General features: G+C 44.4%; 1 protein-coding gene across 2 annotated transcripts in view; it reads left to right on the plus strand.

Moving 5' to 3' along the window:
- Window positions 1-15,526, plus strand: part of WDFY4 (WDFY family member 4) — an 856,906-nt gene that overhangs the window by 177,213 nt on the left and 664,167 nt on the right. For both annotated transcript variants that reach the window (XM_086921796.1, XM_086921797.1), the window contains one exon: window positions 11,702-11,891. In XM_086921796.1, coding sequence (XP_086777922.1) covers window positions 11,702-11,891 — 190 coding nt within the window. The remainder of the gene's footprint in view (window positions 1-11,701; window positions 11,892-15,526) is intronic.

Below are 15,526 nucleotides of genomic sequence, written 5' to 3' on the forward strand. Positions count from 1 at the left end.
AAATAGTGGCCAAGATTTTTAATTGTAGAGCTTGGGACTGGTGACAAACCTGACAGTTAGGCCAACTAATCAAAGCATAGGGACCACATTGTTACCGAGGACCAACAGCTCAGTTTTGTTTTGTCCCCGTTCAATTTCAGACAGCTGCTTGTCATCCAATCCACAACCCTTTCCAGACATGGCTCTAAAATATCTGGTTCACCATTAGTTCTGGAATCAAGGAAGACCACCAAATGTGTGTCATCTGCATACGATATCATATGATACTAAACTCCTTGACTATATCAGCCAACTGCCCCATATAGATGGTAAACAATATGGGGCTAAGCGAGGAGCCCTGTGGCACCCCGCAAGTCAGGGGCATTGTTTTTAGAAAAAAGGTTGGCTTCCAAGACTTGGAAGGATCTGCCCTTTAAAAAAGATGCAAGCCACTCCAAGGCTTTATCTTGGATATCGATTCCATTAGTCTATTTAGTAAAATGGAATGATCAACAGTATCAAATGCCACAGTGAGGTCTAGATGTAATATGGCTGCTGAGCTGCCTTGATACAAGGTCATTTTTAATTCTTCTGACACTGCTAGCAGAGCTGATTCCTTGCTGTGCTGTGCACAAAAGTCCGTCTGTGTGGTATAGAGGCAGAGATTAGAGTCCAGAAACTCCACTAGAGCGCTATTTACATATTCTGTATTAGTTTAACAATTAGTGGTAGAAGTGATATCGGCCGATAGTTCCCTGGTTGAGCTGGATCCAGGTTGGATGTTTTTATTAAAGGTCTAAATATTGCGTGTTTCCAAGCTTTTTAAAACTTTGCCTACCTCTAATGAGATATTAATGATTTCCACTACTGATGGGAGAAAATAGTCAATGACTTTACCAAGTATATGGGGTGCAGCTGGATCTAGTGGTGAGCCTGATCTGACCCTATCCATAAGATACCTCACATCATTTTTATTAGTAAATGGGAAGCAAGTTGTGGCAGGGGAATAAAAGATCCACCCATGATCCCTTTATTGGCATATCATTGTCTCACTCCTATCCTGAAAGGACCTACAAATATTCATGAGTTTTTTATGGAAATAAGTGGGTAGGTCATTACATTTCTCCTCTGAAACCTTAGAGGTGGGGTTGTCATGCGTTATGGTGGTTAAGGCTTTGACCACTTTAAAGAGTTCCTTGGATGAATTATGAGTCTGTTAATTTTTTGCTCGAGAGATTTTGCCTGGGCATCTTTGATATTATTCTGGTAGACTCAAATGGCTGCCTTGTACCTAACTTTAAGTAGCACATTGAAGTTCTTCCTCCATTCCCTTTGAAATTTTTTACAGTTTTTCCTTAAGGAAAGTAGTTGTGCATTAAATCATGGTGCCCTTTTGGACGTAGTTTTTCATTTAGGAGTTGTTTTAGAGGCCACCCTATCCAGTGATTGTGTGATCCAGCATTCCCAACTGGAATATACTTCTTCAACACTACCCTGTGTCTTGGGAGCAGAGGAAACTAGAGGTTCCCCCCAATTCTTCTGTGTTTAGCAGTTCATATTCTGGGTGATGATAGTGGGTTGATAATTCTTTTCTCCGGCTCCCATCTTACAAAGTGCAAAAGGGAAAAATGGTGGTCTGACCAAGGCTTACGTACGGGGGGGTTGGGATCGTTAGAAGTTAATGGATCAAGTATATGTCCCTTAATATGTGTGGCAGAGGTTATCAGTTGGGGTAGTTGTAGCCCCTCAAGGTCTTGCAGCAGCCCCTTAATGTTAGGGAGATTCTGATCACCAAGGTGAAAGTTTAGATCTCCTCGAATGGTGATTTGAGCTTTCTTCACCATAAGACTGGCCAAGATATCTATTAGAAACTCGGCACAAGGTTGACACCAGCACAGCCCGTGTGCACTCTTTGGACTAGATTGGTGTTCTGGTCGTCTAAGCCCTCCGTGAGGAAGAGAGAGCCGCTCTTGAAGCTGAGTGTGCACGGTGGAGCGTATGCGGTCAGTGCCATCTGTAGGGCGGAGAGAAAAAGGGTCTGCGGCCAAAGAGAATCGAGCGTGGCACCCCACCCCAGACAGTGACGGAGGAGAAGCAGTAACCGGAGCAGTTTTGTGCCCATCTGGCGAAGAGAGTCGCCGGTATTGGTGATTGGCTGTGCAGGGGTATATTAATGGTGGTGCCCAGCAGTGTACATGGGCTCCTTCGGGGACTCCGACAGACCCTTCCAACCCCCGCTGACTTCTGCTCCTGAGGGCTGGTCCCCAAGAGGCATGTCTGGCCCGATAAACACCACATGTTCCTGCCTGGGACAGCAGGGGCATATCGCCGGGTGGGAGCTGAATAGCTATTGAAGGTAGCAGGGTGTCTCCTTGGTCTGGATCTGACCGTGAGCATGCCTAGCAAATCAAAATGCCCCATGGTGAGGGCCTGCAGAGATTCCCCGGTGGCCCAAAATAATACCCACCTGGGTCTCCTGGGGTGCAGGATGCCCTGCTGCCTTTTGGGCACTGAGGAGCTGTGTGCCAGGTGTGAGTGCTGTGTGGGCTCCACAGGCTGTCAGTGAATGTGCATGCCCTGGTGGGTGGGTGTGGTTGGAAGTTGCCCCCCCAAGGCTGCACCGGATACAAGTGGACCCCCTGTGAGCCTGATGAATAGTGTATCTAGCTGATCTGACCCATGCTCTAATGGTGATGCGAACTTGGTGCAGTTTATCCTGGCGCTAATTGGCGGTGGACTTTGAGAGTGGTACCAAGCTAACATGCTGGCAATGGTCAGAAATGGTGGGGCCAAGCTAATAAAGTCCAATAAACTAGACAAATGCACAGTACACATGGCCTCTGAGAATGTAGCCTCTCAGCATTCCAATGAGGGGGCGAATTACCCCCCCCCCCCCCCCCCCCCCCCCCATGAGATGAAGAGCTCGCTCTACGAGAAATATTGGTGGATGTTAGAAATGGGATTTCTGGTTGGCTAAGGCTTGCGCCAAAGCCAGGCAGAAACCACCACTGTAGTTAGGGCAAGGGAGTGACACGCCTAGATAACCTCTGCTCATCCCCTTGGCAACGTGACATGAGCAGTAAGGCTTATCCCGGAGGCAATGTGTAAAGCGTTTGCGCAACACACACACAGCAGCGACACACTAGACACACCACAAAAAGGAACTCCACTCAAGGTTATATATAAAAATAGCCTTTGTATTACCATCAACAGATTAGATCATAATCACACAATTACACTGTGCCAACGGGCACTGGGCAGTATTTACAGGGGATTATTTACACCAGACAGGGCCACTTGGGCCACTGTCAGAAACAGCACTTAGTAGAAATAGCACTTAGTAGAAATAGCACTTCTAGAACATAGAATAATTGTAGCACAAAATAACAAGTGTAGGACACAACCAGTAACCACTGGTAAAAGGTAGGTACACCCTACGCTATACTAATCACCTTAGGCATAGATCACGCAGAGAAACATAAACTGACTAGCATAAACTTTGCTAGGCAAAACAACCTCCTAAGCATGAAAACACAGTTAGAGGTATCCCAGGCATAAAGGCATTGCACATTACACATAAATCACATTAGGCAATTATTATCACAAACACAGTATGTAATCACCTTGCGCCAAATTCACATTCTAAAGCCGGCAGATATGCGAGGTGGGCACTCGCAAAGTACTTTATTACGGGGTGGGCTCCCGGGCCACAAAGAAGCAGAGTTGAGGGGAAATCTCCACGCCGGGGATTCCCTTACGAAAGCGATCACAGCTCTGTGCTGCTGTTGAGAATAGGAGCGCTGCTCCTCTCGGCACCACAATAACACGCTCCTCAGGAAAGAAAGACCCAGAGCTTCTCCAGTAGGAGTAATAAAGCACTGCCAGGCGCTATAATCACCAAATTCAGGGAAAGTCTTGGAAGGAAGGCAGGGGGGCAAAGGCTGCGCCCAGGGGCCAGCTCACAGGGCCCTCCAGGCAGGGAGGCAGTCCCCAGTGGCGGTACCTCCTGGCGCCCAGCAGCAGCAGGCCCCCCGCAAGATAGGATCCAAAGAGAGAATATTTTACAAGGGGTCACAGTCCCGTTTTTATACATACATTTCCTTTGTCTCAACTGTAGGGCAAGGGGAGAACCAGTTACAACTGGTTCTTGAGCACTTTGTTTTGCTCAGCCCCTCTCCCCATTCACAGGACAGGCTAGGGACATCAGACGCACCACAGGGGGTGGAGCCATCATTGTGGAGGGAAGGCCCAGCCCTATTCAGGTCCCAGGTGCACTCCTCCCTGCCATCAACATGCAGATCTCCCCATTCACCACCGGGCAGACCCATCCTGACTCCCGGAGCCAGGCACACCAGCCAGCTCCAGCCAATCACAAGCCAGACAGTCAGTTCACATTCACTGCACAGACATGCCAACTTCTCGAAGTGGCACTTCTACACTAGACACATTAAATCTGCGCACACCGTTGCGCAGTATTTAATCCTACGAGTTCGCACATACCAAACTCGCCCATGCACTCCCCCCACATCAGGAACTACCATGGACACACACATTCCCCATGCATTCCTATGGGAGGGCATGCCAATCTCACCACACGCACTCAGACTGCGCACACACTTTACACTTGGACACAGTGTTAAAGTGCACAGCAGCCAAAAACAACTAACACCAGGTCACATATAAAAGCAAAAAGTTTAGGGGTGAACCTGCCAAAAGGGCCATGTCCAACAGTGACAATACAGGACCTGAGAGGGACTTTTGAGCCCAAATTAGATACAGTCACAACAACGTAAACCTGATGAGGGCAGATGTCAAGAAAATATCTGACAAAGTGAAAACGGTGAAGTCCCAGATCAATGGACTCCAATCCACGACAGAGCGCTTGGAGGAACAGGTCCAAACCCTAACCAAAAAACAATGCTATACTTACGGCTAAGATAGCTAATCAGGAAAGCAGGACTCGTCTGAACAAAATCAGGGTGATGGGGGTCCCTGAAGGAAGCGAGGGCCCCAGTTTGGACCTATTTGTCGAAGACTTGATCCTCTATCGAACGGGCGCACAGAGCTTTGAGATCACGGCCTTATTGTTAGGATATTTAAAAGTAGAGAGCGGGACGCAATCCTTCAGGCAGCACGATCTCACTGAGATCTCTGCATCGACAAAGTGATGATCAGATTTCCCCTGGATTTTACCTTGGAGGTAAAGAGGCCACAACCAAGCTTTGAGGCAGTGAAGAAAATCTTGCACTACAAAAACATCAAATACATGATGCTGTGCCCAGCCAAGCTCCATGTCATTGATGAAGGCAAGATGTGGCACTTCAACTCTCCTGAAGAAGCCGGGAACTAGGTCAAAGGTTGGAAACCTGCACAATGGAATATGAGCAGTGCTAAATGGACTTGTGACCTGAGGCCTGGTACAATACCGGAAACTCATGACCCCTGAAGAGCGCCGATCACCAAATCTCATGGTGGACACATAATCATAGACCCTATGGGCTTTCATCTAATGATACACACTCTGTGACTTAAGCATAGTTATTGATTGCTTGATGGTGTGGGTTGAGTTGATAAACGCTGCAATGCCCTTGCTGGATTAATATTAAAAACTGACACTGTCCATAGAGACGCCTAATACCTTCTCCTCTAGAGGGGTAACTAAACATTTCTACTGACTCTTATTAGTTTTAATTTGGCGTGGGTTGCCCTCCCCAATTTATCTATGTTATGTTACAGGCAACAGGTACTCTGAAAGTGGGGCGGGGCATGTTTGGGCATATGAGGCAGGGTTGCAGGGAGGAGGCAGTTAGGGGATCTGTGATGCTATGTTTTTTTGGGGGGGTTTATTGATCTTTATGACACATCACAGCATACATTTAGTGGCAGGTGGAATGGGTGACAGTCAAGAGAGATGTGGGGCCCTGGTTGTCCTGATCAGTGCAGAACAGCATGAACCGTTCTTCAAGGAGGTCCTATGGAGAGAGAATTGGAAGAGTTTAGAAATGTAGCCAAAACAAAAAGCTAAGCAAATTTTTGAGTAGAGACACAGCTAATCAATATAGAAGTGAATGTTGCTCAAAAAAATGTGGGTTCCACACTTTCAGAGTATTTTTGCAGGGCCTGTTATAAAAATCAAATCTTTTAATTCAAATGGGCGTATCCTACAGATCAAAAACAGCTGGTATAAATAGATCCTAAAGTTAGTCACTTGAATCAGATAATAGAAGCCACAGGTGCCGAGAAATACGAGAAGGCACCTGCGATAAATAAATTCCTGAATTAATTGTTCAGCCAGTTCTCTAATCATCGGTAGCCCTTCCATAAGGACAGTCTCCCATTACTTCGTAACAATATATTTTTCCCTATCTACAGAAGTACCTACAGGGTTTCATGAAAATGATCCCCAGTAATGTTTAAGAGAAGCAAGTGCTGGCCATTTCTCATGGTGACATTCAACAATGTCTATTGATAAATGGCAAAAGCATTTGTATGGTTAGTGTGTAATTCTGATTACAGAAGCCTAATCTTGTCTAGATTCCAGTGCTTAATTTGAGCCTGTGGTTTCTGGTGCTTGGCATCTGCACCTAATTTTCAGCACCGACTCTAGTGACATTCCACCACAAGGTGGCGCTGTCTCTCAACATTTTGAGACAAGCACAACAACAATATTTGTTGTCAATAGACATTATAAATTAATAACATCTTTCGCTCTCACCATTATCATCATTTTGGGTGGCCTGGTATAGTTTGAATTGTCACACTTCTAGCAATGCGTATAGTACCTGTGTTGGTGCTGCCATTGGCAGTGCTGGCTGGTGCAATGAGTGGTGTAGGCTGCAGTGGCCTCCTGAGAAGGGCCCTGGCACTTATTTACAAACTAAGCACTGGTAGACTCTGATTAGTGGGCTACCCCTAGTTGGTGTAATTTTCCGTACCCTTACACTGACCGAGTCGCTTTCCCTCTTCAGTGAGTTAGTCCGAGCAGATATCTCTTGCAACAATAGACAGTCATTCATGAAGCAAAGGAATGTATTCTTGTGAGCACAACATGGAAATGGGGATCTCTGGGTGAAAAGTGTAGCAAAAGTCCTGAGTACTCTCTCCAATAGCACACATACAATATATAGCTTGAGAATTGGGTGGGGTACACAAAAAACGAATTAACTCTGCCTGCCCCTAGCTTTTATACTAAACCACATCATTATGAATATGCGGGAAAAATTAGATCTTTTCTATAGCATTTCTGGACTACCAATCAGTGTTAGATCATACATCAATTTACGTTTCTATATCCAGCCTTTTGCCCAACGAGGTTTATTTTAGGTGTGCAAACACCTTTGAGAATAGGCTTCTAAATCCTCAAAATCATTTAAAATATACGTACCTTTAAACCATAAGAAAAAACAACAAAAACTATGGTCCACCCCTTTTGTGGAACGATGCCAGATCTGTTGCCCCATAATCATTTCACCATTATCATTTTAATGCTGCTAGGGTGAGGTGGGGATTCAATTCATCTAACACAGTCAGAATGCTCTTTCGTTTTATTGATTTATTTCCATTTGCAGCCTTGAAAAAGCTCTCTGTATGCTGCCCAGAGCGAAACACGTGCTGACTGGAACAGTCGAAGATTACTTACCCCTTCGGTAGAAACAAAAGTTTAAAAAAAGTCCATGTGAGAGACTTGGAATTAAACCCTTCGTTTTCTCTTGCGTTTGAAGTGTGGGTCCCAACTACACAGTACTTTTGGTGTGTCTTAGTAGTTGGACTACTTCAGATACTTTATTAAGACCCCAACCCATGATGCCGCTTGCTGAATAAACTACTTTCTGAATAAATGGAAGTGCCTACCTGCTGGACTTGAAGCCATGTGTCCCATGTATAATACATATATTTTTCAACCTACATGCAGCCCTATAGCATGTGGCTAAGAAATACAGAAAAAAGGCACAATTTAAGTGTGACAAAAAACACTTGTATATAATAATATGAAGGGTTGAGCTATCACCTAAAACAGACTGGTGGACAATTTGTCGTACATTTTCTTCTGCAAAGGCCTCATGTAGATAAGTAGGATGTATTTGCTGAGGAATGTGCCTGGTCCCTATGCATATTCAAAAAGTGGCTTTATTGCTGCAGGCATTTGGAAGAAGAATATGGAATATCTTGGGTCCAATACGCAGATCGGAAGAAAGACTAAGCAAACTGAGAACTTCCTCCACTAATTGAGGAGTACCCCCAGGAGGCTTTTCAGTGCCTCTGTCTAGGAAATACAGAGGTGCACACGATGCCAAAACAATGGACAAATGTTGTCCTTTGTTAGAAGACCCCTCGCTCACCAACCTAGTTGGTGACATGCTTCATCATCGGGGTCCCACCCGGACAGCAGAGTGCCAGAGAGCTGTCAAGAGTTGTGTTGTGAATTAAAAATGGTCTACATGTTTCAACCGCTTATGCAAATGCTCCGAGGAGGTTGCACTTTAGGCGAAGCTGGCGTTCATAGAATCCCCACAAATTGTGGCAGGAACTAATCCCGGCAACCCGGACGCCCATGAAGTTTGCGCTTCGAGTTTTTTTCTAGGAATACTGGAGAAGAACAGCTGCTTTTCTACCACTACTATTTTGTGGTGTTTTTTTCACATAGTCATGGGCAGGGTACACCTTAGCGAGTGTACACCACCCAGGCTACATCACTGGTCCTACATTTGCATAAGCGGTTGAAACATGTAGACCATTTTTAATTCACAACACGACTCTTGACACCAATAGCCCACATAACTAGGCAAAGATGTCCCATTTATAATTTTTATCTGTTGCCCAATCACTCCAGAATAAAGTCCTACTAGTGAGTAGTTCATTGGACAACTTTTAATATTCACTTTCAATCTTTCACTTTCACATATAAAAATTCAAAGACAAAACCCGCTCCACTGTAGTCAGGTGTCGCAGCACACGCGGATGGCACTCGGCTGTCCGGGTGGGACCCCGATGATGAAGCATGTCACCAACTAGGTTGGTGAGTGAGGGGTCTTCTAACAAAGCACAACATTTTTCCCTTTTTTTGGCATCGTGTGCACCTCGGTATTTCTTAGACGGAGGCACTGAGAAGCCTCCTGGGGGTACTCCTCCATTTGTTGTTTAACACTGATTAAGGGGACAAGGAGTATCCACCCTATATAAAGAAAAACACCCTTTCTCTCCCATTTTGTTTTCATAACTTGATCCACTTAACAGTAAATAACAATTAGCAATTGGGATGGGTACACTTATCACTCTAGAGTGAAGGATAAAAAGCTCCTTCAATTTGGACATTCCAGATTACTAGAAAGGCCTCATAGTTTTGTGAATAATTAATTTAATTCATTTTGATCTTGTCGTTTTTCTATGGCTCCTCTTGTTTCCATAGTCTGAGCTACATCCTATTTTCTCTCTAGCTGTCTACCTCTTTGCCGTTCCGACGTGCGCTTCTAATTATTTTTATTTGTTTTTAATTCGACAAACATTCGGCAGTTAAAAAAATTAAAGATGTCCTTTTTTTAAGCTAAGTCTAAAAGTAGCCAAGTGGATCATAAAAAAATGGATACTTGCTTGCCAGAACGGTCTCAAGCTAAATGTAACTCCATTGGGCTTGCGTGTACCATTTCACACTGACACAGTGGTAGGATATAGGGAGCAGACAACATTTGGGGCCTCATTCATACTCTATCAGAAACATGGTGGATACCCCATCTGCAGTATTACAAGTGCATTATAGCATATGGTATCTGTAGTATGGAGGATGGGATATCCGTCATGTTTAGATGCAGCATCCTATCGCCCACATCGGAGTTTGGTGGAGGGTTTACTCTGTCACAACTTGGCTTATCAATATCCTGTTGCACTTGTAATAAGTCAAATGGAATAATCGTCAATTTTGTGACGGAGTACATGTTTGACAAATTCCAATTCAGACCTTTTGCCTTTTTTAGGTAAGGTTCCAGAGAAAAAGTGGCCAATGACTATTTCACATCCTAAGGGTCATCAAGGCCTAAGACTATAACTCATTCTTTTCCATGGCTGGCCAAATGCCAAGTCCAGTGCAGTCAACTAAGTGCAGTCTTTTAACAAAATCTCTTATTGGCCTTTTTTAACCCAGATACGTGTGGCAAGTGAAACTAAGCCAGAAATGTGATTGCTCATTGAAGTACAATGATTGTTTCTTCAATAATACGATGGGCTTTGCATGTTTGACGTAGCAGGGTCAGTTTACATAGAGTGGTTCATGCTCGGGCGGAGCACCTGTGGCGGCTTCTCCGCTAAGGCGGAGGAGCGTCGTCCCACTGCTTTTAAGCAGTGCAACTAAAGGAAAAATAAAATAATAATAACTCAATGATATTCTCCTTTTATTTGGTCCTGCTGCTTTACGGCCGGGGTGGGCGGGATGCTCTGCTCTAAGACCAGGACAAGGGATGAGTGGTTTTCCCACTCCAAGTGGGCATGATGCTTGGGCCGGCCTAACAGTCTTGCGCACTGAGCATGTTCTCCACACAAACTGCATTACAGCCTGGGTGGAGAACATTCTCAAGCCCACAGTCACAGTCTGAGTGCCAAACCACAGAACTCAGATAAATAACAGAGCTGCATCGAGCGTTGTGATTGGTCAGGCAAGCTTGGGTGCTTCCTGGGTGATTCCGCCTTTCTGTTGCAGCCGAGTACGACGGAGGAGAGACAAAGAGATGCAGTGATAAGATAAATGTTTTTTTTACATCCCTCTTACCATCTACACATGATCCATGCCGACCACCACTGGAGAACCCAGATAAAATCTCTGTTACTAAATGATGAAGTATTCTTGAGTGACAAGTGTCAAGGGGGATCCAGATATTCTGCTCTTGATCAGATACCATGCAACACTGAACCACTCACATGGACATAACTCAGGCCCCTGCAGCCCCTGAGGCGTAGGGCAGCCCTCAGCCCTTCAGGGGCCCCATAACCCTTCTGGGTGACCCCATTCTGCCCCCAGCCAGGGAATAGCTGTGAGATATGGGAGACTCATGGGCCCCTCTTCCGATTCTGCAAGGGGGGACCCATCGTTTTACGTTACGCCACTGACCATACACTACACTAATTCAAGCCACTACAACTAACCCTGTACAACACAATTTCACACAGCTGTGCACTCTGTATTACTTTATACAATATAGTACAGTACTATATCATGCTACAAATGTTGTCAATTGACTCTGCAGTGTTTCTTGCATTGTACTATACACTACAATCATCATGCCTCCTCAACCACACACCACAGCTCAATGCACCACTTCGGAAAAATTCAGTTCTGAACTTCAGTGTAAACTTCTGTGCTGTTCTTTGGCATATCATGGATACACAAAATCTCCAAAGCAGGCTTGCATTAAAAACAAGACGTTGAAAGAGTCATACACAAACAGAGGGACTCCAGCATTGTTCTGATGAGTGCAACACACACGGAAAACAAAAGCCTTAGACTCACAGACATACTTTAATTTTCCCTTTTCAAGTTTCCAACCTTTTTCTTTCTTTCCAGATTAATTTATTTCCTTTATCTCCTGCCTTCTCTTTTCCACCTTTTTCTTGACCATCACACACTTCTCTTTTCGCCACACTATGTCCATAATGTCTCTCACGCAGTGTTTCTCCCTCCAGTTAACTATCACCAGCTCACTGACTGCCTGACTAAGATCTCATCCCATTTTCCCAGGTAATGCTGAATATTTGCAGCCAGATTGAGGGGGTGGAGGAACTGCTGAAGACCTCAGAGCTGCAGTCGCTGATAGTCGCAACGATCTCCTTGTGGGAGCGGAGCAGCATAGAGTGGCGTTCATCCACGGTTCGCGTGCTCTGTGCAGTGTCCAAAGTCCAGACCTCCAGCACCATACATTACTTGCATGGTAAGCCTTAGACCTTCTCTGTTGCTTAAAAGCCAGCTGTTTTTGTTTTTTTCTTAGATGTAACCTATTTGGTTTCAATTTCTTATGTCTCAATCCCACACCACTGTAAGTCCTTAACGACCTGGCTATTCACTTCTTAACAGCCACTAGTTAGCTTCTTCTGTTTCTCTTCTTCTTCAAACTATCTTGCTACTAGCACCTTGACGCCTTTTGGCATTTGTTGCATTTTACAAATCGTATTCATTCATTCATTCATTCATCTCTTGTGTCTTTGTTGGTTTGTAAGCAACCGAACACTGACTCCATCTGGGTAACCTCTAGTATCCATGTAAAAAGGTTTTGATCCTGAAAACTGAACTTTTGTGTTATTTTAAGGTCAAAGGGGCATATGTAGGTAATTTCCATTTTGCGATTCTCAAATAGCGATTTTTAAGGAATCGCTATTTGAGAATTGCAAAATGGAATGTAGGTAAAAAAATCGCAATTTTTTTGCGAATTGCTAAAATTCCTTCATTGCGAATCACAATTAAGGAATGAGTGTCCTGGGGATACATTCTCAAATTGCAATTTGAGAGTCGCATTTCCAAGGGTGCCAGGGTGTCCAAAGGACACCTGTTGCACCCCTGGAATGTGCATGTAAGTACATGTGGTGCACATACATGCCCTAAGGGCATGTCTGTGCGCCACATAGCACTTTGAATTTTTTTTAAAAATGCGTTTTGACAGTAAATCGCAAAATACCATCTACTTTGAGTAAGTGGTATTTTGCGATTCCTTAAGCCAAAATCACAATTTTCAAGGCACCCCTACATAGCATTTAAGGACTCGCAAAATTGCGATTCCTTAAATGCTTAAGCAAAATAAGGAAACGCAATTTTAGCGATTCCTTACTTTGCTATGTGGCCCATACATACCAAAACGCCTTTTGCGATTTGCAAACGCTGGAATTCTGCTAATTCTGGCGTTTGCGAATCGCAAACGGCTTCCTACATATGGCCCTGGGTCACAGTGATACTCAATGTAATATGGTGAGAGTGAGAAGGCCAGAGATTTTATGAGGTTAACCATTCCAATCTTTCAGGCAAGACAGCCCATTGAAATAATGCTCGCCAGAGATCAGACCATCACATGTTGGGATCCCAGAATAAGAGATTCTACTTCAGTCCTTCCTGATTCATTAGATTGAGGACCATTACAGTGGGTTATAGTAACGTTTGTATGCACAGCGCTTAGAAACAGACGCCTGATGTGAAGTGCCTAACGAAAAGAAAATAATTTTTATTTTATTCAGAAACTTAGTCAACAGGCATTTGCCTGAAATCTTATACTTCATTTCATGGAGGAACTTTTCAGAGATCCGTATGGGAGTGGCATTTAAGAGCAACCTGGCAGTGCCCTGTGGGCGGGTCTGAAAGATGAGTGTGTGGGCCGGTTTTAAGCTTGTGGGCCTGTTTAATGGTCAGAAGGGCAGGATTTACTATTGATTTCCCAAATATTTCCCCAAACATTGCCTGCAGCAAGTTCAAATCCATGTAATCTTCCACAGCTTGCACAACACTTAAACAGAAGATTTTTACAAGTTACAAATGGCCTGATTTGCAAACGTGGCCCCCTTTTTTATTTAGCTTTATGATCTGCTTATGTGGGTCACTCTTATGTTGGTGTCCTGGGATATTTTTTGTCTCACTCTGACCCTGCTTAAGCATTTAACACACATTAACGAAAGCAGTTTCTGAAGCTATAAAAATTATCGGCCAGATTCATGAAGCTGAATTGCGCTTGCAAGGGGCCAGATTCTCAGAATCTGGCCCTTTGCGAGCTCAATTATTGCATTTGGGATTCATCATCCCAAATGCAAAAATCGGTAATAGCAAATTCGCTATTTTGCGAGGAATTACATTTAAGGAATCTCTATTTGAGATTCCTTAAATGCAATTCATCATCCATTTTTAAATTGCGAAATCGCAATTTTGGGCCGCTATTTACCGCAAGGTCAAACCTTGTGGTAAATAGCGAAAACTTAGAAAAATGCTTTTAAAAGCATTTTTCTAAGTTGCATGTTGCACACACACATGTCCTTTGGACATGTGTGTGCGCAACCCCAATGTAGATTACCTTTCAGGGGTGCTACAGGTTGTCCTTTGGACACCCCTGGCACCTTTGAAATCGCATCCTTATTTGCGATTATGCGATTAGCAATTTGCTAATCGCAAATAAGGACTGTGTAGGAATCGCAATTTATTTTGTGATTCCTACATGAATCCCGTTTTGCGAGTCTGTAATAGCGATTCCTTATGAATCGCTATTACAGACTCGCAAAACGGGTCTTTGATTAATCTGGCAGTATGTGCTTATTGTGTATTGTATCTAGACATGATAATGCTGCTTGGATGATTTTTAGACAAGAACGCTTACATGGAATTTGAAATAGAGAAGGTCTAAAATGTGAAGATTCAATATGTAAGGTGATCAGGAAGAACTAAAAAGGTAAAGCCAGAATTATCACAAAGCCAAAGGCATGAGAACTGTGTGTGGGTGCATCAGAATGACTGATAAAGGGACTAACTACATAAGGCCTGATGATGTCAGGCAGAAAACCATCCGATAGTCTGTCCGAGGCTTTCCGCCCGACATGGAGGGTTTCTCTCCAACCACCGTATTATGATGAACCCGGTCAGAGGGAAACCCGTGGGGGACTCCGCTCCTTTTCCGACTGGCTCACGGAGCCCGTCGGAAGAGAAGCAGATTTGTAATCCCTTAAATGACGGCAGAGCCAGCCTCAGCTCCGTCATCGGGATTACAATTTCAGTTTCCAACAGCCTTTCCATGTCTCGGTCTTTCATGGAGAGGCTGTCAAAGTGACTTTGGGGCCCCCTAGCAGGGCCCCCGTCCCCTATGGTCCTCTGTTATGGGGCCTTGGGGGCACCAATGGTGCCCTCCTGAACATCCCTGCACTGTATGCCTTGCGGTGTAGGAATGTTTGCAAACATCCATTTTTCAATAGTAGCTTCTGCTGCGGCCCTTTCCTCCTGCCGCACAAGCTTCCATTGAAAAATGGAGGTTTGCGACCGCCCTATAGGCGGTCGCATCCTAATCTGCAATCGGAACTGCCAACCTATAGTCGGACTGTTTCAAACTGCAACCGTGTCGGGCAGACATAAGTACACCCGACATCGTAATGAGGCCCATACTGATTATAAATATTGTGTTTTATGAAGATCTGTTTGCCACCCATTTGGCCTCTTTAATTGCTGTATATAGCCGGTGCTACTGTAACCTGCCAAAACAGTCGTCATTTTAACTACCTTCAGAGGATGAAGGGCTGAGTTCGCTGTGCAACGTTTCAATCCTGTAACATGCATAACAATATTGGAAAGTTGTCATCTTCATGGAAGACAATGGAGAACCAGTGTGCGAAAAGCACTTGGATAGGACCCTGCTGTCAACCCTTCCCTTCCCTAAACTACAGCTTCTGGCTCTCTCTCCTTTCTATCCAGGATATTAGGATTTCAGAAAGCAAAGAGAAGGGCATAATCTGTGGAGGAGGGTAAAGGCAGGCTCCAGCATTACTAGAGCTGTGGAAAGATTGAGTGAGATGTTCTCCTCAGCTCCTATCTTTTAATTGTTTCTAGCAA

Source organism: Lissotriton vulgaris, chromosome 5 (genome assembly GCF_964263255.1).
Source record: "Lissotriton vulgaris chromosome 5, aLisVul1.2, whole genome shotgun sequence".
Classification (NCBI taxonomy): Eukaryota; Metazoa; Chordata; class Amphibia; order Caudata; family Salamandridae; genus Lissotriton; species Lissotriton vulgaris.